Source organism: Corythoichthys intestinalis, chromosome 18 (assembly GCF_030265065.1).
Source record: "Corythoichthys intestinalis isolate RoL2023-P3 chromosome 18, ASM3026506v1, whole genome shotgun sequence".
Lineage (NCBI taxonomy): Eukaryota > Metazoa > Chordata > Actinopteri > Syngnathiformes > Syngnathidae > Corythoichthys > Corythoichthys intestinalis.
The window spans coordinates 18,888,437-18,911,120 of record NC_080412.1 but is presented as its reverse complement, the minus strand read 5'-3'; the positions used below and the strand labels follow the sequence as shown (position 1 = coordinate 18,911,120).

The window sequence follows — 22,684 nt, the reverse complement described above, 5'->3', positions numbered from 1 at the left end:
GTACACTTTGTGTAACTTAAGTTTATTGTGTTTCTTTAGAATTTCAAGCTCATCACATTTGTTTGTTTCTTTGACAGTGTTATCATCCATGGTAAGAATTTAGAAAAACTATGACTATTACAGTATATATAAAACCTGAGATTGGCACTAACATTGTCAAAATACATCGTGGGCCCATTTTCTTCCACAAAAATTCCTTGGTTGAAATGATATAAGGCCACGTCTGCATCAACTGTCTGTGAACATTTCGAAAAATGGGCCATTTATTGAACTCTGAGTGCCCGGGGCTTGCAGAGAAAACACATTCTACTTTTTATTCTGAGACATTTTGGGAGCTCAGGGAGTTGGCTAGTGGGACACATTCAAGTAAAGCTGGCTGAGCAAACCAATCTCAAGAGATTGCCCATTCACATCTTGTTTTCTTTTCTTCTTGGCCACCGTTCAGATTAGAATTTCTTCGCTGGATGAACAAAAGAGGGCAATACAACATCTTCCTTAGCTGTCCTATATTAGCAAAACATAAAATTCTCAGAATCGAAATTCGACTTGACTGATATTCCTTCGAAGCTTACATGTTTGAATTTTCTTGTGTCAATTTAGTTATAAATTGATTTTATGAATTAATTTGCCAAAAATTCAAATTCATTTAAACTTATGAATGCTCATATTTCAATGCCATTGACTCCACGAGACATCCAACCGTAAATGGCAGCCGATGAGTTAAATGAGTGCCCTATATTGTGTTAAACTTGTTTTAAACTTTGTCTGTCTTTCTGCGGAAAAAAAATCGATTTTTATTTTTAGGCCATATCGCCCAGCCCAACTTCAACTTAGACAACAAATGTCCCATTGAAACAGTAGAACACCTAGAGCGCTAAAACCACAAAGACATCTGACATTGACCGGAAAGCCAGCGAGGTATCCAAATGATTGAGAGCGGCAATGATGCCTGGAAGCCGAGTCGATAATCGTGCTGGGCGCTTAGGGCCATGAAACATGACTCAATTTGTAAGCGTTAACTGTTCTTTGCTGTTATCTAGTTTTATTTTTTTAAACAACAAATATGCATTTAAAGGAGATGACTATCACAAAATTAATACTTTTTTTTATGACAAGTCATCAGACCATGTCTTAGTTCTAGTTACATTACATATTATGCAATACATTAGGACCACGAATCACTGCAATCACTTGATGAGAATTTAGTTGGTACATTACAGTCGATTTAAATGAGCTTTTACTGTAAAACCTCTGCTGCCTCCACGTGGCTGTCATGTTCACTACACAAGCTCAGGACAAGAAATCAAGATTTCAGAGACCTTTGAAAGATGTTGCGTGGAAAGTAATCATTTCTTGTCGATGCAAGCTTCTGTTTAGAATTTTCCTGAAAATACATTTAAATAATTCAAAATCATAATTCAGTCAAATAATTGGTTCCATATCGTCATCATCGTGTATTTGTAATAAGGTTGGGTGACCAGGCCTAAAATAAAACATCTGATTTATTTCACCAAAAATGTGATTTTTCCCCGTTTTTTTTCCTTCTATATAATGTGCACTATTTAATTATGTTTTATTTGTCACTTCTGTGCAGTGTTTATCATGGCTGCAGGACTGCTGGTCTATCCATTTGGCCTCAACTCTTCACTCGTCAGGTCCTTTTGTGGAAACTCGGATGTCTACAATGCCGGCGAGTGCCAAATTGGATGGGGCTACATGTTAGCCATCGTCGGAGTTATGCTCACCATCTTTTTGCCCTTTTTTGCCAAATATGCACCAAAGGAGCAATTATCTCCCACCCCGTTGCCCGCGCTATTATAGTTTTTGTAATTTTTGCTTTTTTGTGAGCCCTACTCAACATAAAGACTCCTGCATTTTCAAAGATGCTGCTCAGAAACGTTGTTTCGGAAGCCTGGATTCAATGCTACATGTAGTCTTACATGCTAAATGTAAAATTACTCCAGTTTCATTCCCCCCCATCATGTCAACAGTTTATTGCAGCTGTTTTCATATGGTTGTTGTCTACAGTTGATTTGTTTATTGAAGCATTTTACCACCCTTTTTGTGGGTAAAAAGTCACTTGTGAGAAGCTGAACTATTGAAAAGAACTTCACACACAACATGACGTGGATTGTTTTTTTTTAACTCAAGGAATTAATTATTCAAACATTCTGAGTAAAATTACACAAGAGCACCCCCTTTTTTAACTCAAGGATCTTTACCTGGGGGAATTCAATTGTACATATGAAATAGTTTGAACTCTGACCTGATGAAGGTTCAATAAGCGCCTCTCTGGGATGGTACTTTTTGTAACTATCATTTTAAGAAAAAAGAGTCAAGATGGTAATTTTGGTGTATTTTCTTCAAAGGACATGTACTGTAACAATAATTAGTGGTTTCTCAGTGATGTTCAAATTGTCAACCTTTTCCCTGAATTTACATAGTATTTGTGTATGTACGTAACTTGCTTGTTAAATGTAAGCAATCTTTTGCAGTCTACAGCAGGGGTGTACTCATCTTTGTCAAGGGCCATATTATGGGGTTATGGGTTTCTTATGAGGGCCGTTATGTCAACCAACCCAGATAAATATTTTACTCATTGGTTGCCATTGACGACACTAGACGTCAGGTGGCAAGTAAACTAGGACTGAACTATTCTGATGTTCTCTTTTATGTTTATTTTAAATTTGTTTTATTTATTTTAATGAAATGATATACCTAAATATTATGTTTAAATCAATTCATTCGTTTCATAAAAAAATACAATATTTAATTAAAAAATGTGAAAAACTTTTTTTTTTTTTTTTTTAATTAAAAAAAAAAAAAAAAAACAATGGTAGGGGCACGGGGTTAAATATGCTCCTAAAATATTAACTTGATGCACATGATTACTTTCGCAGGACACACAAAATGCTTTTATGGGCTGGAACTAACCCCCATAGGCCATCAGTTTGACACTTGTGGTCTACAGCAAACACAACTTAATTCAGGACGGGGACAATGGCAAAAGGCAGGAAGATTTTAGGATTTCAAAACAAAAGCATGAGAAGAAAGACTTTGTGAATGGTAGAATAACTGGTATTGATTATAATGTGATGTGACCGACTTGTGCCTTTTTAATATTACAAGATAATTATCAGGTTGTTGTCTCCACCGTATCGTCATTCCAGTTAGGGGAAAAAAGGTGTTTTTTTTCTTTTTCTTTTTTTCAATATACTTAATGCAGTATGATTACATTAACAGAAAAATATCCAGAGGACAAAAATGGGTTTATCTATGAGAAGGGACAAAAACGAATTTCATTTATGGAGAGAGACGTAATTGGCATAATTACCATATATTGAAGAGAACGTTCTCCTTAATTACTGCTGCTAATGTTTGTGACATAACAGCTAATCTTTTTCCCTGGCACCCTGTAACCAGGCAAGTGTAGTCATCAAAACATACTTATCCAAGCACATTGTTTTGGTGTAACATAAAGGTGGAATGAGACTGCTCAATATACGGGTGCCATATTTTGGAAGAGCCTGTAATTTATTATTATTTTTTTTATTTACACCTCATACTGGAGGACTGACTGGTTATTGCAATGGTGTTTTGCCCCTTTTTGTTAACAACTGTTTTGAGAGTCTCAGCACTGGTGAAATTGTTTGTAGTGGATTATACTATTTTTTTCCTTTCATTGTGGCTGTAAATAAATTAGTGTACAGTACTTGGTATCTTGTCAGTCTAAACTGCCTGTTTATGAAGTTGTATTTTGAGAAATTACCTCGTCGTGTTTGCTTTAATCTGTTAACATTCTTTGCTGATCTGTGATTTTCTTTGTAATAAAAAAAAAAAACAACAACAAAAAAAAAAACAATGAGTTGTTTCTGATAGGCCTGGGTGATAAATCAAGTTCATGAATTAATTTGATTTTTTTTTTTTTTTAATATATATAGATTATTAATATTTAAAAGAATGTGTTTCTTTGTGTATAGTTATTAGCTTTTTTTTAGGGGCTGAGACCACTAAAAGGGGAAGAGAAAAAGATTTGTTTTTTTACTTCATTTAAATTTTGTTCATCATTTAACCAGACTTCATAATGATATTGATGGGACACGAGGCACAGGGCCGATTAACAGGGGGCCTACATTGTTGGCGTGGCTGTCAAAGCTGACCGAGTGAAATCACAAAGAGCTTTTTTTGTTGAAAATTCTTGTGAATAAATGCTTAAATCCCTGAATTCATAATATAAACTGATGTAAAGCAGTTTCGATTCTTGGTTAAAGTGCGTACGACAGGAGAAAAAAAGGCTTAGATAGGATTATTATGTGAATTAGAATCATATTTTGAGACGATTTGACTATATACAACAATTTAGCAAAGCGCAGATGACGAGAAATTAGTCTTTCAATTTACCAGTTAGCCACGCCTACCATTATAGGGCTCTAGCGACCCCAACAGGTGGATGTCGTCAGCATGCAGCCCATTGAGGGGGAATTATTCACAACGAGGAAAACGTGACGAAGAGAGCCGCAAAATGTCATTGTTTCAGTCTCTCTACTCCAATATTTCTACAGGATATTCTTTTTATCCAAGTATTTTCCCCCAATACCTTAATAAATGGCATAGTCATGACAAATAACAGTCTTGTGCTAAATAGAATATGAAATAATAAAAATGCATTTATTCAAGACGACATGGCAAAATTACTCCATAATGGTCAAAACTGTCGACTTCACCTTTACCGTCGCACCTCCGAACGATATTTTATGCCACCTAAATCGGCATTTCCCTTCCCCGGCTTTGGAGAATGTAAACAAACCAAGAGGTGTGACAACTAGCCGACATGCTAACCCGAATCGAGTGATGTTTCAAAGTCTTCGAAGTGGAAAATCACACAAAACTAGCCCGGATCATTTCACATGACGACTGGGTTGTCGATTGTCTTCGCCGAACAGCAAACCGCCCGGCGGAGAGCAATTTACAGCTCGTTTCCCTGCTACAACGGACAGGAGAGCTCGCCGGGGAACGTGCCCATCCATGATCAAAGTAAGTAGGTAAGTAGTCCTTTATTTAAAGAAAGTTTGTAGTGTTTACTTTGTAATCACTGTATTCGTGGCTATTTTTTACTCAAAGTTGCAATTTCTGATCGCTCTGAAAATTTGACAGAACTCCGGGCACATGAAGAGGGGAAAAAGCCGAGTATAATGCTCTCCCGGCGGAGGGATGTGCGACAAGCGGTCGTCGGCCGAGGGGACAAGGAGCATGTAAACCACAAAATGCAAGTCACTTCAATGTTAAAATGATCCCAGTATTTGACATAATACAAGACACGATGTTTACTCACTTCCTGGTAAGTCCAATGGTCCCACAGTAGTAGCGCTTGTTTTGGCCAATATCCACCGGTGAATGGGAACCTTTTGAAACCCCCAAAAGGCACACACGCCTGTCCCTCGTACAGCAAGATTTTTCTGCAGCCGTTTGGCTGGCGTGATGCAAAAAATAAACGTATTAATCCACAAAATCAGCTGAATCCTTAGTCCTTCTCATACAACAGTACAGCTGTATGGTGAAGAGGACTCCTTGCTTCGTGTACGTCACAACGCCCTCTTTCTCAACTCAAGACTATTGCCGGAAGTCACTCATTTTCATGGCGCGGGATTCAAAAAACTAAATAAATATAGCGATCGGTTCCACACACATCCAAGCGGTCAATTTCATTCAGGAGCATAAAATACCGCGTGTATTATGAGATAAACATGCTTTTTCGTGTCACAGGCACTTTAAAAGCAAGAGAGAAAAAAAGTACAGCTAGCATTTATTTTACGTAAATACAGTGGGGCAAATAAGTATTTAGTCAACCACTAATTGTGCAAGTTCTCCCACTTGAAAATATTAGAGAGGCCTGTAATTGTCAACATGGGTAAACCTCAACCGTGAGAGACAGAATGTGGTAAATAATAAACAGAAAATCACAGTTTGATTTTTAAAGAATTTATTTGGAAATCATGGTGGAAAATAAGTATTTGGTCAATACCAAAAGTTCATCTCAAATTTCAATACCTTGTTATGTACCCTTTGTTGGCAACAACGGAGGCCAAACGTTTTCTGTAACTCTTCACAAGCTTTCCACACACTGTTGCTAGTATTTTGGCCCATTCCTCTATGCAGATCTCATCTAGAGCAGTGATGTTTTGGGGCTGTCGTTGGGCAACACGGACTTTCAACTCCCTCAGATCCCCACAGATTTTCTATGGGTTTGAGATCTGTAGACTGGCTAGGCCACTCCAGGACCTTGAAATGCTTCTTACGAAGCCACTTCTTTGTTGCCCTGGCTGTGTGTTTGGGATCATTGTCATGCTGAAAGACCCAGCCACGTCTCATCTTCAATGCCCTTGCTGATGGAAGGAGATTTTCACTCAAAATCTCTCGATACATGGCCCTATTCATTCTTTCCTTTACACAGATCAGTCGTCCTGGTCCCTTTGCAGAAAAACAGCCCCAAAGCATGTTTCCACCCCCATGCTTCACAGTGGGTATGGTGTTCTTCGGATGCAATTCAGTATTCTTTCTCCTCCAAACACGAGAACTTGTGTTTCTACCAAAAAGTTCTATTTTGGTTTCATCTGACCATAACACATTCTCCCAGTCCTCTTCTGGATCATCCAAATGCTCTGTAGCGAACCGTAGATAGGCCTGGACGTGTACTGGCTTCAGCAGGGGGCCACGTCTGGCAGTGCAGGATTTGAGTCCCTTGCGGCGCATTGTGTTACTGATAGTAGCCTTTGTTACTGTGGTCCCAGCTCTCTGTAGGTCATTCGCTAGGCCCCCGTGTGGTTCTGGGATTTTTGCTCACCGTTCTTGTTATTTTTGACGCCACAGGGTGAGATCTTGCAAGGAGCCCCAGATCAAGGGAGATTGTCAGTGGTCTTCTATGTCTTCCATTTTCTAATAATTGCTCCCACAGTTGATTTCTTTACACCACAGGTGTCGAACCGATTCCAGAAAGGGCCTAGTGGGTGCTGGATTTTGTTCCAACCGATAACACGCAGAGAGTTTAACAAATGAACTTCCTGCTGAAACAAGCAGCACCTGACAAAGTTTAACTGATTACACATGTAAAAGATCTAATTTGTGAAAAGGTGTCCGCTTCATTGGTTGGAAAGCAAACCTGCACCCACTAGGCTCTTTCTGGAATCGGTTTGACACCTGTGCTTTACACCATGCGTTTTACCTATCGCAGATTCAGTGTTCCCAGCCTGGTGCAGGTCTACAATTTTGTCTCTGGTGTCCTTCAACAGCTCTTTGGTCTTGGCCATTAGCGGCTAATTTCTCCCATTGATTTTTTTACGTTTCAAAATGCATGCATGGTATGAAAAATATAATAATTACCTTGAATCCTCAAACAAATAACTCCTGTGACAATCCTTACTGTTTGTATGTGGTACAGCTTTCGTACTTTTTATAACTTCACCCAAAAAGCCTGCCATCCAGTCATGTAACCCAAAAAGATGTGTCCACTTTTATTTTTGAATTGTTAATTATTTTTTTTAATGAATAAATTAAATTATAAATGACCAAATGTTATTAAAAACATTTAAAATGAGTAATAGAAATACACTCTGGTTATGGCCCCCAATAACATACTGAAGTTGACCATTTTGGAATTTTTTTTTCATTATTGTAAAAGCATTTAACTCATTGCCTGCCAATTCTTGGGTCATATCGTCAAGCCTTAGTTTCTATTCCAGTGTCTTGATCACTTCAGTTTTATTTTAAAGAATTCCAAAAACGGACACAACAATATCAACAAATCAAGCAAGTTAATTGAACAGTTTTCCTTCATACAATAGCGCTAAGATGACTGCACAAACTACCGAATTATCCAACACATTTTGTATATATTACTGTATCACAGTTGTGTGAAAATCCAGGTATTAGCTCAACCTTTCAGTACTATCTCACAAAAGATTTCATTTTAAATACTCAAACTTCATGTAGGCATTTGACGAGTTTACGCATGTAACTGTCAGAGGCTTTGATGGCCTCTTGAGCGTCCTTGGCCTCCGTGAGCGTGGCTGCTCGAACTGACACGCACACCAGGATATCTCTGCGCTTGTCATAGTTCCCGACACAGCGGTGAACTTGGCCACGGATAAGACGCGGCAGTTCTTGCTCCTGTAGACACGCGACAGTTTAGAACATGCTTTAAAATAATGACTCAGGTGGTTGAGCAATTTGTGGAAAATTCAGACAAATGTTTGAATTGAAACATGAAGCAACAAAAGCAATTTAAAATAAGCGTTTTGTTTCACGCTCAGGTCAACTCAAAACTTACATTTTCATAGAAAACACACTGTAGAACTTCCTTGCCATCTCTCAACAGGAAGTTCTTTGATCCGTGTGGACCCAAAGTGACAGCAGAGTCCAAAGAGGCTGAGTGGAGAGCACATGCTGGTATGGTAACGTGTCTTTGAGTCAATAGTAGAAACAATCTACAAGCAACTAACCAAATATCTCGAAAAAATAGGTCACTTTGTCTTTAAACTGACTCCAGTGTCTCATCCCTTCAATGACTGCAGTCAAGATCCTGAGTGTGTAGTCAAATGGTGCTTTTTTGGGGGCACGTTCCATCTGAAAAAAGGGAAAAAAACGCAGAAATTACCGTGATTCTGTATGGACATCATACAAAATACCGTTCGAATTTCTTGTGGATTTTGGGGTTTATTTGCACTCCTTTTGCTTGAAAATGTGGGCTTCTGCGATCCAAAACTATTTGTAAAATTCCATTTGTTTTGTGTCTGAGCAGCTGGCACAGTAGGTGGTTGGACGGGAGGAGGCAGACATCTGAACTGTGTGGAATCGACCGGCCTGTATGATGGTTGTTGGCCTTTCTGAGAGAATCCACTATGAGGTGTCTGCTTGCTTGGTACGCTCTGACTGCTGGAAGGTGTTTGATATTGTTTCTGTTTCATAGTAAAAATTGACATGGGTTGCTGTTGTCTGGATGGATTGCTGGATGTTACCATCTTGGAGCTGAAAATTAAAAAAAAAAAAAAAAAAAAAAAAAAAAAAAACTCAATTCATATTTTCAAACATAGTACATATACTGTGTGTGTATGTATATATATATATATATATATATATATATATATATATATATATATATATATATATATATATACATACATATATACAGTGCCTTGCAAAAGTATTCGGCCCCCTTGAATCTTGCAACCTTTCGCCACATTTCAGGCTTCAAACATAAAGATATGAAATTTAATTTTTTTGTCAAGAATCAACAACAAGTGGGACACAAGCGTGAAGTGGAACAACATTTATTGGATAATTTAAACTTTTTTAACAAATAAAAAACTGAAAAGTGGGGCGTGCAATATTATTCGGCCCCTTTACTTTCAGTGCAGCAAACTCACTCCAGAAGTTCAGTGAGGATCTCTGAATGATCCAATGTTGTCCTAAATGACCGATGATGATAAATAGAATCCACCTGTGTGTAATCAAGTCTCCGTATAAATGCACCTGCTCTGTGATAGTCTCAGGGTTCTGTTTAAAGTATAGAGAGCATTATGAAAACCAAGGAACACACCAGGCAGGTCCGAGATACTGTTGTGGAGAAGTTTAAAGCCGGATTTGGATACAAAAAGATTTCCCAAGCTTTAAACATCTCAAGGTGCACTGTGCAAGCCATCATATTGAAATGGAAGGAGCATCAGACCACTGCAAATCTACCAAGACCCGGCCGTCCTTCCAAACTTTCTTCTCAAACAAGGAGAAAATTGATCAGAGATGCAGCCAAGAGGCCCATGATCACTCTGGATGAACTGCAGAGATCTACAGCTGAGGTGGGAGAGTCTGTCCATAGGACAACAATCAGTCGTACACTGCATAAATCTGGCCTTTATGGAAGCGTGGCAAGAAGAAAGCCATTTCTCAAAAATATCCATAAAAAGTCTCGTTTAAAGTTTGCCACAAGCCACCTGGGAGACACACCAAACATGTGGAAGAAGGTGCTCTGGTCAGATGAAACCAAAATTTGAACTTTTTGGCCACAATGCAAAACGATATGTTTGGCGTAAAAGCGACACAGCTCATCACCCTGAACACACCATCCCCACTGTCAAACATGGTGGTGGCAGCATCATGGTTTGGGCCTGCTTTTCTTCAGCAGGGACAGGGAAGATGGTTAAAATTGACGGGAAGATGGATGCAGCCAAATACAGGAACATTCTGGAAGAAAACCTGTTGGTATCTGCACAAGACCTGAGACTGGGACGGAGATTTATCTTCCAACAGGACAATGATCCAAAACATAAAGCCAAATCTACAATGGAATGGTTAAAAAATAAACGTATCCAGGTGTTAGAATGGCCAAGTCAAAGTCCAGACCTGAATCCAATCGAGAATCTGTGGAAAGAGCTGAAGACTGCTGTTCACAAACACTCTCCATCCAACCTCACTGAGCTCGAGCTGTTTTGCAAGGAAGAATGGGCAAGAATGTCAGTCTCTCGATGTGCAAAACTGATAGAAACATACCCCAAGCGACTTGCAGCTGTAATTGGAGCAAAAGGTGGCGCTACAAAGTATTAACGCAAGGGGGCCGAATAATATTGCACGCCCCACTTTTCAGTTTTTTATTTGTTAAAAAAGTTTAAATTATCCAATAAATTTTGTTCCACTTCACGATTGTGTCCCACTTGTTGTTGATTCTTGACAAAAAAATAAAAATTTTATATCTTTATGTTTGAAGCCGGAAATGTGGCGAAAGGTTGCAAGGTTCAAGGGGGCCGAATACTTTTGCAAGGCACTGTATATATATATATATATATATATATATATATATATATATATATATATATATATATATATATATATATATATATTCAAGTTGTTGCAATGACTGCAACTGACAGCAAGAAACAAAACACACTTTGTACTTTCCGCTTTGTATGGATGTGCTACAGGTGCGTAAGATCTCATTGTTGGTGCAGGTCTATAGTTGCCATAATGTTGGGATTGAGTAGGTTGCGCGGTGTCCTGTTTGTTCCATTGGTGACCTGGATGAGCTTCAGAAGAGGAACCAATGGCCTGGTAAGACCCACCTGAGGAGAGAGTCATTGTCAAGAAACACTTAGTTAAAGGCAGATTTAGATTTTGAGCAGCTGGGCTTTGCATAAGGACATAGTTAAGTAACATACAGTTTAATGCCCTCTAAATTTCACTTTGCTGAATTTTGGTAGGCTCTTTCATTGAAAGGGTACTTTTTAGGTTTATAGCACATCCACTTCATTCAATGGGTGTTCTGAGATGACAACAATAAAACTTAAAGGAGCTTGAATTAATACTTCACCTGAAGCACCATAGGGAGCAGTTGAACTGGTACTTGGCATGAACTCGGAATGAGAAAAATCATTCTTAAAAGGAGTCGACATCAAAGGAATTCGATTTCTTTTCTTCTGGTTGAATAGCGGTACAGGGATGCAGCCTGAAGGAGACAGCAGAAAATTCTCTCTTGTAGAATGTAAAATGGTGTTAAATACGTTTTTACACATGAATTATGTAAAGAAGCAAAGTGAAAAGGTGGTTAGTTCATTTCTTTCACATTTGAGTTTTGGATTGTCAAATTTTTGGTCTTTTTTTATTTATTTATTTTTACAGATTTAGCATATTACCCCGGTCCAAAGACATGCATGTTTATGAAAACACAAGTAAGGGCAGGATGAATGTTCTTTCGTACCTGGTGTTGGTCTTTGAGACGGATTACCATTCCTTTTCATCATTTTTGTATAATATTAGCTGGAATCCTGGAGTGAATGAATATGGCTAACAATATGTTAATGGATGACTTACTTAGACTAGACCGTAGTTATATTACTTTTAAAAAATACTAGCAAGTTTTAGTTAGCTCGCTATGTCAGTGTTTGACAGTCAGGTTTCAATTTGCTAACATTACTGACATTAATAGAAGAAGAAAAAAACATACTCTGAATACAAATATATCTGAACGACTTACTATGAATGTTTAGTACTATAGCATGTATTGACGGAACCTTATTGACAAAAAAAGCCTACGGTTCAGCACCCCGGAAAGCAAATCGCGCCAAAAAAGGAAGTACAAAACTGGATAGTTTAGTGCCGTGGTGCCTTCAGGAGCCACATATAAAATCCGATCTTCCATACAAAACATGAAGGCTCTTATTGAAAACACATGTAATATAAAATTTATATCTATTTATACATACGTTTTTTTCTTTAATAATCACCTTTTTAAAAACGATTTTCACAACAAAAATATTTAAAGTCTCAGAAAAGACTGAGATATTTAACTAAACATTCATGTTCAACAAATGTATTTGTATGCAACGGGTTTTGTTGAAATGAACAATGACACTTGTCATTTTATACTGTTTATTTTAGTGTAAGTAGACAATTTTTATTATATAGCGACGGGTAGGTGAATTATTTTTTAATGACACAGTATGACATCTTTACTTTTGCTCATAACATTGTTACTATTTTATAGTCACAAAACAAGAATACTACTTTACCCAGACTTGATACAAACAAAAAAATTTCTCTCAACTATTGCACAGTAATTACGCGTTGTCGTTGTTTTCGGGAAGTTTCTAGAAATACAGTATTTAATTCAAATCGGAAAGACAAATGCGGAATTTTTACAGTTAACACTGGCAACCAGCGCTACGTTACTGAGGGGCGGTGCTAGCCTACAGTAGTTTCTGGAAGGAACCTCATGCTTGCAACATGGAGAAAGTGAGTCTTCTATAACATTATATTATTTGTTTCTCCAAACCTGATACTTATATTATGGTTGTTTCCCTTGTGACAGATTTAGTCTGACAATTATTTGGAGATATTTCGGACTAAGATACTGTTTTGGTCAGCTAAGTTAGCTTGATTGTCCGTGGCTTGTAAGGTTAGCATCAATCCGCTAGTAACACGCTGCAGCTAATTGGCTTTTATGTGCTTTTCTTTTTAACACTTCGTATTATGCCAACGTTTAGGAATTTTTAATCCTTGAATCATATAATATAGTTGAGTCCGATGTTGTTTCTTTTATGGTGTGAGGGCTCACAGACCGTAATTCATCGTTGCCTGTTACACTGATCTATGATTAAGTCAATCTAATGAGAAATGTCTAACAATCACCTTTGTTATTTAATAACACAGTGCAATTTGCCTTTGGATGTAGCATTTATATTTGTAGAATGATGTCATTGTGACCATTAAAGCACGCCTTCAGTGAATACCCGAGTTAGCTTAAATTGGCTAACATAAGCGAAATAATTTAAAAACTCTAGGTAAGCCCCATTAAACCTAGTATTAACTGGCTCATGTCGATGTGTTATAACTAAGGTCCAGCATGTACTGTTGTATTTATTGTAGCACACGTGCTGCAAGAGTATTTCGATTGCTTTATTTAACAGTCTGTGCTCTGACCGGAAGATCCTTCTAGATGCACACGCTGCTGATGTGACGACAGTCTTTTTGTTTTGTGTTTGTACCTGCACTTTATCGCTAACAGTGGATAAACGCACTTTTAGTTTAGTAGTCTATTTTAATTTAATCTGAAATATATACTGTTTCACTGGTATAAATATGAAAAAAAAAACAACCTGAAGGTTGCTAACGTTGAATATTCCCAGTATAAGTGTAGTCTCCTTTGCACACCTCAAGAGGGCACCGCAGTGCATTTAAATATTTGAGCTGCATTAGCAAAACGTGCTGTTTTGATAGTTGTAATGCAGTGGTTCTTAACTGGGGTTCGGTGAGTAAGCCTCAAGGGTTCGGTGAAGGTTAAGAAACGCATAGCCCTTTTTTGTACGCTTACTAAATCTAGGCAAAGTAGCGTTTTAGACCAGGGTTTTGGACTGGTTTGCCCTCAATTTACTGGCCTTATAACATTTGTTTCAACTGCTAGCCCTGTATCTAATGGGAGATCTGTTTGCTCAGTGGAAGGTTGACTGCCACTGTGTAGGTTAAAAAAAAAAAAACATGCGTCATTTTACACTATGAAAATAGTATTTGATGCAAGGATGCAGCAATAAAATCAGATTATGGACATGAAAACATAAAAAGGGAATCGTGTGAATTTAAGTGAGTTTCATTCCATTTTCCAACATGAAAATCAACAGCAAAATGCAAAATTATTTGTAGTCAATTTGAAATCTGGGAGAAATTTGAACTGCAATTCACTTAGATGTTAGCTTTCTAGGTTTTGAATTTGGAAAAAAAATTGCTTCATTATGAAATTCCGAAGAGTTCTGTGAATGCACCTGTGAAACTCGTGGGATTTGGTACCTTTAGCGAGGTTAAGAACCAATGTTCTAATGCCTACTGTGCCTAGGGCTCCGCGAGATTGCTTTAAAATTAGGGCTGCAGCTATCGATTATTTTAGTAGTCGAGTAATCGATGAACCATTAGTTCGAATAATCGAGTAATCGGAGAAGGAACATGAAAAATTAAATTAGCTGAGCTGAGCCTCAAACGGTATAAAAAATAAAGAAGGATCCGTGTACAAAGAAAGAACAATTCGCTAACTTACATAGCAAAAGTTTGCTAGTTCAAATGCTATAAAATGCTAACTTTTTAACAATGCTCTTAACAAATGGTTCAGACACATATTCCCACAAAAATAGGCTAAATATACCTACAAACTACAAATGCATTGAAAAGAAAGATTAGCTCAAACAAAAACTTAGCTTATGTTAGTCTTAACAGAGAGCACCTGGATTCAGCCATGTGAAATGAGGCAGATTAGAAGGCAGTGTATCCACCCAAATCAATAAAACTAAATGCAAACACTTTCAAAATAAACCATTACAACGCCACTTTAATTAAACGAATACTCGAAGCAGCAAAATTAAATTCGAATCTTTTTTTCTAATCGAATACTCGAGTTAATCGATTAATCGTTGCAGCACTAGTTAAAATAAAATCTCCATATTACTCAACAAAAATTTGATTTACTATTTCCTCCCGATATTTATTTTCCCACCTACTGACATGCTGCGTACTCATTTGTGGATATTAGCATTCAAGTAGAAAAGAGAAATGGAAAAACGCATGCAAAAAAAAAAAAGCGCGGGTCTCAGGAGTTTTTAAGGAGGCAACAAGAAAAAAAGCACAAAACAAGCTAATGACGGCACTAGACAGTCAATCCATTTTGACTAGGATTGGCGAATGGACGAAAGATTGGACATTTAGCAGCGTCAATGGCATTGAAAGATGAGCATTCACTGCCAGGCCACCCAGTTTACATCTGTTGGATGTTACCTTTTGGGAAATGTATGCCACACTTGAATAGACCCTACCCCCGTGACGTCACAACTCCGCTCTCCTGAATGGTACCGCCCACTTGTCCGTCAAAACATAGTGTTAACCTGTTACGGCTACGTACATTTCTCCTATTTACGGCGTGTTTTTCTGCTCCTTAACATTAATAATCAAAATGGTGAAGGCGTGTGTGGCTGTTGGTTGCACTAACAGAGAAGATGGAAGGAGAGACTTGAAGTTTTACCGTATTCCGAGGGATCCAAAGAGGAGAGCGAAATGGACGGCTGCAATTCGACGTGAAAACTGGGCACCAAAAAATCACCACAGACTATGTAGTAGTCATTTTATATCCGGTAAGATGCATTTAAGATATACTTAGAGGGTTTTGGGCTGACAAATAACCACAATTAAGATCATTGCGAGGCTAATCGCCGACAACATACGACGTAGTACGACATAGTTTCAAATTCAAGATGTTTGTGACTTCCCTTTCTTCCACCATCGTTATTTTTTGAATAATATTTAGCTGGTACCAAGTGAAAGAAACTGGCCTCGTCTACGGGGCTGACAAATAACCACAATTAAGATCATTGCTAGGCTAATCGCCGACAACATACAGGTATGTATGTAGTGAGAGTGCTATCGCTAAACCATATAAACATTAAAAGCCTTAACTCCATTGACAAACGACATGAAATACATTAGACTTGACAGTTGATGTTAGCAATAACAAAAGATTTTGAATTGAAAATTTCGTAACTCACCTTTCCAAGCACAAGATAGATTCCTGCCGAATTTTCGTGGACGAGGACCTGTTTCACCCAACCAGCAACGAAGTATTTATAAGCCTCCAAGCTCTTGAAGTTTTTCAAATTTTCGTGGGAATAGGCTGATTTTGTGTGGACAAGATAATTGTAAATATCAGCGTAGCAGATGTCAGGCAGACAGGGCGAAGACAGTGGGTCGAAAAACATCGATTTGGGCATCAAATATGGATCTGGCGACTGTATAGAACGAAGCTTTTCCACATAACGCCTTTTATGCAACACATCCAGTGAGTTTACGGCATCAGAAAGCACCGGGTCTTCCATGAAATGCATTTTAAATTCCTCGATCAATTGAAAACAATGCTAATACAGAGACAAAATGACGGACAAGTGGGCGGAACCACACAGCGAGCACGTGGTTTTGTGACGTCGGTGGGTAGGGTATATAGCAACGGTTAATATTGTGTGCACTTGTTGCACCTCTCTGACATGAACAGATGCCTATTACCTATCACCTGTCAAGAGCAGCAGTGCAAAAGTATAATCAAACTCCATTCTTTATTGGAAAAAATAGCATGTGTGATTCTCATTAGGGTTGAACGATATTGGAAAACACTGATATTTTGCGATATATATTGTGATTTTAAAATGAAGAACTATCACCAGATGACTTGAAAAGCTCTGTTTGGGAAGACTGGTTGACTCACCATGACCACATTGTATTCATATAATAGTGTTTAATCCAGGCTAAGGCGTCTGTGAATGGTGAAGATTGCTGAATATAAATAGGATTCAGGACGCCATGTAAAAGCATGGGATAACAACATACAATTAAAGCAGCTCTGGAAACTCTGCAGAACATTTTACAGCACAAAATGAAGCACAAGCTGTGTGAGAGAATTTCCGGGAATCTCTCCCACCTCCAACCGGCAGAACGGCATGTCCAGTGCCCAAAACGCAAAAATCGTCGTCCATGTTGTTCGACGAGAGCAACACGCTGAAGAAACTGCAGAATCTGCAGAAAGAACCTGTCAATTCACCGGATATGGTTCCTTTTGAACTGCAAACATCTTCAGCGGATGCCAGTATTACCACAAAGTGTCCCAGCTGTCTGAACGGGATCTCCCCAACATAATGTACGACGCGACCACCATTGCCAAGGGTCAGTGCCTTTGAAGATCAGGTCGAATAAGGCTTCGATTATGCGGAAAATGAAGACGACAACTCGATGCAGCAACATTCATCCCGTGTAAAAGCATAAATTATTGCTGCTTTTATGAAGCAAATGTTTTTTAAAAAATTGCACGTCCTTCAATGGCACCATTGCGCATGCGCATATTGCGATGGCAATGTTCAAACGATATATTCTGCAAGCCTACTTCATATCACTAATATTACATCAAAAAACTATTTCAGCTGCAGTGTCTGTTGTTGTTTGCTTGTATTTGACTGCCTTCTGGTTCACAGGTGTCTGCATTGAAAGACCAAGGCAACAAAGCTCTGACTGCAGGAAATATTGATGAGGCGATACGCTGCTACACTGAAGCTGTGACTCTCGACCCCAAAAACCATGTCCTCTTCAGCAACCGCTCAGCTGCCTATGCCAAAAAAGGCAATTATCAAAAGGCTCTTGAGGATGCTTGTGAGACCATCAAGATAAAGCCAGACTGGGGCAAGGTGAGGTGACTTGTGTATATTAGTCACCTTTTTGATAATGAAATCACTGTAGTAATCTAAATTCTTGAACAATCTCCATCTTTATCGACAAGGGTTACTCTCGCAAGGCTGCGGCACAAGAATTTCTTGGACGACTCGAGAATGCAAAAGCGACGTATCAAGAGGGTCTCCAACATGAGCCAAACAACCAGCAGCTAAAGGAGGGTTTACAGAACATTGAGGCCCGCCTTGCAGGTAGGTTTTTTTTCGATATGCCCAAAGATATAGAGAAAACAAATTGAATTAAAGATGTTTGTTTTGTTTGTTATTTCTTTGTAATAGTTTGTTTTCCTTACTTGCTGGATATTGTAGTGCATTTATTTGTAACTGTGCAGTCGTGCACTAATTTGTGTATTTAAAAATAAAAAAAGTTTAGAAGGTACATTAATAAAGGGTATTGAATGGGAAAACTAATGTTGCAAGGGATTACATTACTGTAATATGATTTTGAAAAATAAATCGGGATACTTTCAGAAAGAAACTTTGTTTTATTAACTCATGCCATTGACGGTAGACCTCCAAATTCATTTAAAGCAGCAGGGTATGGCAGCAACAAACATTCATTCTCTGCAACCCCTCCCAAGTTGAAATGGATTAAATGTCTACTAGTGACAAACTTTGTGAAACTGATAGCGTAAGAGTTGACAGTTAAGTGCCAATAGGTATTGTATTGCTTTCCACCTATGTGTAGCTAATGGGTCAGTGTTTTTTTTTTTTTTTTTGTTTTGTTTTTTTAACTTCAGAGAAATCAATGATGAACCCTTTCGCGGTGCCTAACATGTATCAAAAGCTGGAGAATGACCCTCGAACCCGTGAGCTATTGGCAGATCCAAGCTACAAAGAACTCCTGGAGCAACTCAGGAACAACCCATCCGCACTCGGCACGTATGTGCTTTAATTGTGTGTGTGTGTGTGTGTGTGTGTGCGTGGGGTAGGAGGGTGTGTGTGTGTAAGGTGGTTCAGAAATTTATCTTGGTGATGGGAATCCTTAAGATTGAACATATTGCTTGTAAAACGTTGATATCAAAGGGGAAAACAAACATATCAGCTAATTGACTGATTCTACCAACTCATCAGTGGTAAATTTGGTTTGTAGGAAACTTCAAGATAAGAGAGTGATGACCACACTCTCTGTGTTGCTGGGGCTAAACTTGTCCGGAATGGATGAAGAAGATGAGCCCGCACCTCCTCCTCCTACTGCTCCTACAAAACGTAAAGAGACACAGCCTCCTCCTTCCACAAATGAGGATCTTCCTGAGAACAAGAGAAATGTAAGTCAGCCAGTCAGGTTTTAGCAACAGGGTCGTTGTGATTAGCAGTGGTGGCTCGTGATAAAAAATTTAAAAAATAAATAAATAAAATAAAGTAACAGTGGGGATTTTGTGGTAAGTGAGCACTACGGGAGGTTAAAGGTTTAAATGACAAATCATGTTTTTCTACCAGCTCCTGGTTTGCTGCAACGCTGTTACCGGGTGTGATCATCAATCATAGTATACACAAAAAAATGGCGCTAACACGCTAGGATATAAAGACTACCTGGAAGTCACATTTTAGCCAAAAATTCAAAGACATACATACGCAATTATTAGACTGGTGCCCCATTCTATTGAAATGTATAGGACAATCTGGAATAAACTGAATATGAAATGACTTGGTGAATCAACTATTTGAAAGAAAAGACCCATTCATTGTATGAGTGAGCGCTGTTTTAATTTTATTTCCTAATTTGTGGTTCGTATCTATACTCTCATAACAATTTGGATAAGGACTGCACCATGGCGCCCTCTGTTGACGAGTATCTAATTTTGAGGGTTAATTCTCTATTTTGCTTAACAGGCCTTGAAAGAAAAGGAACTTGGGAATGCTGCCTATAAGAACAAGGACTTTAATACAGCACTGAAGCATTATGAAGAAGCAGTCAAGCACGATCCTACCAACATGACTTATATTTCAAATCAAGCTGGTATATTCATTTTTTAAAATCCTGAACATAAAACAAAGATGCTTTTGAGAGTTATTTGTTTGTTTTGTGAAAAGATTTCCTACTAATTTAGAACAGTTAATTTAGAAATGACATTTGACATTCACACTTAATGTTCTTTTCATTATCCCTTTAGCTGTTTACTTCGAGAAAGGGGATTTTGAGAAGTGCAGGGAGCTCTGTGAGAAGGCTATTGATGTTGGCAGAGAGAACCGTGAAGACTACAGACAAATTGCAAAGTGAGTTTTTTTCTTGGCCTATTTGATGCTATTTGCAGAAACTCTTTGAATACCAAAGTAATTCAAGCCATTTGGATAGTGCATGTATTATTTAGATGGGACAACTTGCGCAGTGGCCACTGAAACATTTTACTGTACGATAAGTTGACGATTTAGTTAGTTAATTTCACCATGACTTGTAGTTTACCTCTTTCAGTGACATTGACAATGAAAGTCGTCCAATCATGTTGCTCTTTTCATCCTTCTGCTATGAATTTAAATGAGTCACTAGAAGACATCCAATCTAATTGAACGCTGTCAGCCCTCCAAGTTCAAATGGATTGGACGTCTCTTGCCGTCAATAGCAGAATCCCTCTTAAAATACTGTACAATTGTCTTTCCATGTTGTGTACAAAAGCTCCTAGTTAAGTGAAACATAAAATCTCCTGTGACCAGGAATGTAATTTTAATTCATAGAACTCTGCATGTTTTTAGTTGTATTATTTCAGGTGCTTAAACTTGTTGCGTTTTTGACTTTCACATTGACGTTGTGTGTCAAAATCTTGCATATTTCTCTTTTTAAAGGGCACTGGCTAGGATTGGTAACTCGTACTTCAAGCAAGAAAAGTATAAAGAAGCAGTTCAGTATTTTAACAAGAGTTTAACAGAGCATCGCACCCCTGATGTCTTGAAAAAGTGTCAACAGGTGCTTTTGACTTATTTCTTGTACTGTATGCATTTTAAATCAATTGTTATGTAAACTATTTGTTCTTCTCATGATAAAATGTTCTCCGTCTACCCAAGATGAAGTAGATCATTGGAGTAAATGTCAAAAAAAGAGAGAAAAATAAACAACTTTGCATGCATATTTTCATCCCATTCGCAGGCAGAGAAAATCCTGAAAGAGTTGGAGAAACAAGCCTACATAAATCCTGACTTAGCTCTGGAAGAGAAGAACAAGGGCAACGAGGCTTTCCAGAAGGGTTTGTGCAACAGTTTAAATCTCAAGTTATTCTAGATATTTTTTCAACAATTCCTGAGAGGATTAATTTATCGTTTACTCCCTGTAGGAGACTACCCGCTTGCCATGAAACATTACAGTGAGGCCATCAAAAGAAACCCGAATGATGCGAAGCTCTTTAGTAACCGAGCTGCCTGCTACACTAAACTGTTGGAGTTTCAACTTGCCTTGAAGGTGCTGTTCAACCTCTCCGAACACTGCCTCGTTATTACTGTTTAGATATGAACAGATCTCTCCCATTTTTATTACATTAAACCTTCATTTTAGTAACGTCTCCTTTTGTTCTGTCAGGATTGTGAGGAGTGCATCAAACTTGAACCCACATTCAGTGAGTGGCTAACTATTTTTTTTGCCAAAGAAGTATTTGATTTTTGTTTAATTGTTAATTCATGAAATGTTTCCACAGTTAAAGGCTACACACGCAAAGCAGCAGCTTTGGAGGCAATGAAAGATTTTTCAAAAGCCATGGATGTGTATCAGAAGGCTTTAGAGCTTGATTCTTCTTCAAAGGTACTAAGGCTATCTTTTCATTATTAGGTTCAGTGACACTTTCTCATTCAAGTGGTGAATTTGGATATGCACGTAAGAACAAAATACATGAAATTTGATATGATGGGTGAAAATCAGACCTCCTCCAAATGTGGATAAAAACCTAATTTTCATAGTTATCTAATCCTGACCAACACATTCTGTGCCAAAATGTTGGGAGAAAAGTACAGTACATTAACGTGCATCGACTTTCATCTTTTGTGTTTTGACTCAGGAAGCCACAGAAGGCTTACAACGCTGCATGGTCAGTCAGGCAATGAGGAACGACAGTCCTGAGGAAGTGAAGCAAAGAGCAATGGCCGATCCTGAGGTGCAGCAGATAATGTCCGACCCCGCCATGCGCATGATCCTTGAGCAAATGCAGAAGGATCCTCAGGCACTGAGCGAGTATGTTTCACAATGTCTCTCTAATAACTTCCATCTCCCTTTTTAACATTTTGATAACAGAATATTTTTTTCCAATTTCTTTTCTTCAGCCACTTGAAGAATCCTGTCATTGCAAGGAAAATTCAGAAACTACTGGATGTCGGGCTCATAGCCATTCACTGATATGACACAAAAGCCACGATATGAAGCAACACCCAAAAAAAGAGAACAAAATGCAAATTCTCTCTCAATATTACGTTGTCTTTTTGTTGCCTTCAAAATAATACTCTCTGTGGTATCACATAAACTCTTCTTTTTGAGCATCCTGACAATTTGAATATGGATTCTATTGCCTGTTGGGGATCAGATTCTAAAGGGTGGTATCGTATTTAAAAAAAAAAAAAAAAAGAAGACTGCTTGTAATGGAGATTTTAGTATCCACTGTGTCAACTCTGTCACTGTGAAGCAGATCTTTTTATTCTAAACTGAAAAAAATCAGTTGTCTATTACAAATTGGCAGTTCTTCAAAATTGAGGTGTGGATTGGTTTGCCTCTTTCCCCAATTTGTCGTCGCTAACTAAAGATGGTCTCTTTATATACTTGTATGATTGCTGGCAAAGTACATCAATTTAAATGCCTTCAGATATTAAAATTCATAAAGCAAGTTACCTTGGGGTTATTAACTTTTTTTTTCCCGTAGAAATATCAAAGCATTATTTAGATTGCTGCAAATCCAACCATTTTCATGGAAAGTTGAGATGTTCCAAAA

The 22,684-nt window shown here is 38.1% G+C and overlaps 3 protein-coding genes across 5 annotated transcripts in view; 2 read left to right on the top strand and 1 right to left on the bottom strand.

Moving 5' to 3' along the window:
- Window positions 1-3,808, top strand: part of LOC130906166 (LHFPL tetraspan subfamily member 7 protein) — a 191,079-nt gene extending 187,271 nt beyond the window's left edge. Inside the window, exon 3 of the mRNA XM_057820149.1 lies at window positions 1,595-3,808. Within this exon, the coding sequence (XP_057676132.1) occupies window positions 1,595-1,821 (227 nt within the window). The 3' untranslated portion in view covers window positions 1,822-3,808. The remainder of the gene's footprint in view (window positions 1-1,594) is intronic.
- A 3,934-nt stretch (window positions 3,809-7,742) lies between these two features.
- On the bottom strand, window positions 7,743-12,080 carry LOC130906485 (spermatogenesis-associated protein 22). Of its 2 annotated transcripts, XM_057820874.1 has the most exons (8): window positions 12,017-12,080; window positions 11,741-11,807; window positions 11,354-11,488; window positions 10,934-11,105; window positions 8,682-9,021; window positions 8,496-8,619; window positions 8,324-8,421; window positions 7,743-8,163 (listed from the first exon to the last, which is right to left on the bottom strand). In XM_057820874.1, exons 2-8 carry the CDS (start codon window positions 11,781-11,783, stop codon window positions 7,972-7,974), a joined length of 1,104 nt encoding a protein of 367 aa, XP_057676857.1. In that variant the 5' UTR covers window positions 11,784-11,807; window positions 12,017-12,080; the 3' UTR covers window positions 7,743-7,971. The 2 variants fall into 2 exon arrangements, with proteins under 2 accessions (XP_057676857.1, XP_057676856.1); XM_057820873.1 differs by having other exon boundaries at window positions 11,741-12,075.
- stip1 (stress-induced phosphoprotein 1) lies at window positions 11,050-22,583 on the top strand. 2 transcript variants are annotated; one of them, XM_057820871.1, is made up of 14 exons: window positions 11,050-11,094; window positions 17,532-17,741; window positions 17,834-17,975; window positions 18,524-18,665; window positions 18,877-19,051; window positions 19,617-19,743; window positions 19,898-20,000; window positions 20,565-20,685; window positions 20,866-20,962; window positions 21,050-21,174; window positions 21,292-21,328; window positions 21,407-21,510; window positions 21,764-21,936; window positions 22,026-22,583. In XM_057820871.1, the coding sequence occupies exons 1-14, from the start codon at window positions 11,065-11,067 to the stop codon at window positions 22,096-22,098; spliced, it is 1,659 nt and encodes a 552-aa protein (XP_057676854.1). In that variant the 5' UTR covers window positions 11,050-11,064; the 3' UTR covers window positions 22,099-22,583. The 2 variants fall into 2 exon arrangements, with proteins under 2 accessions (XP_057676854.1, XP_057676855.1); XM_057820872.1 differs by lacking the exon at window positions 11,050-11,094 and adding an exon at window positions 12,660-12,774.
- The last annotated feature ends 101 nt before the right edge of the window (window positions 22,584-22,684 follow it).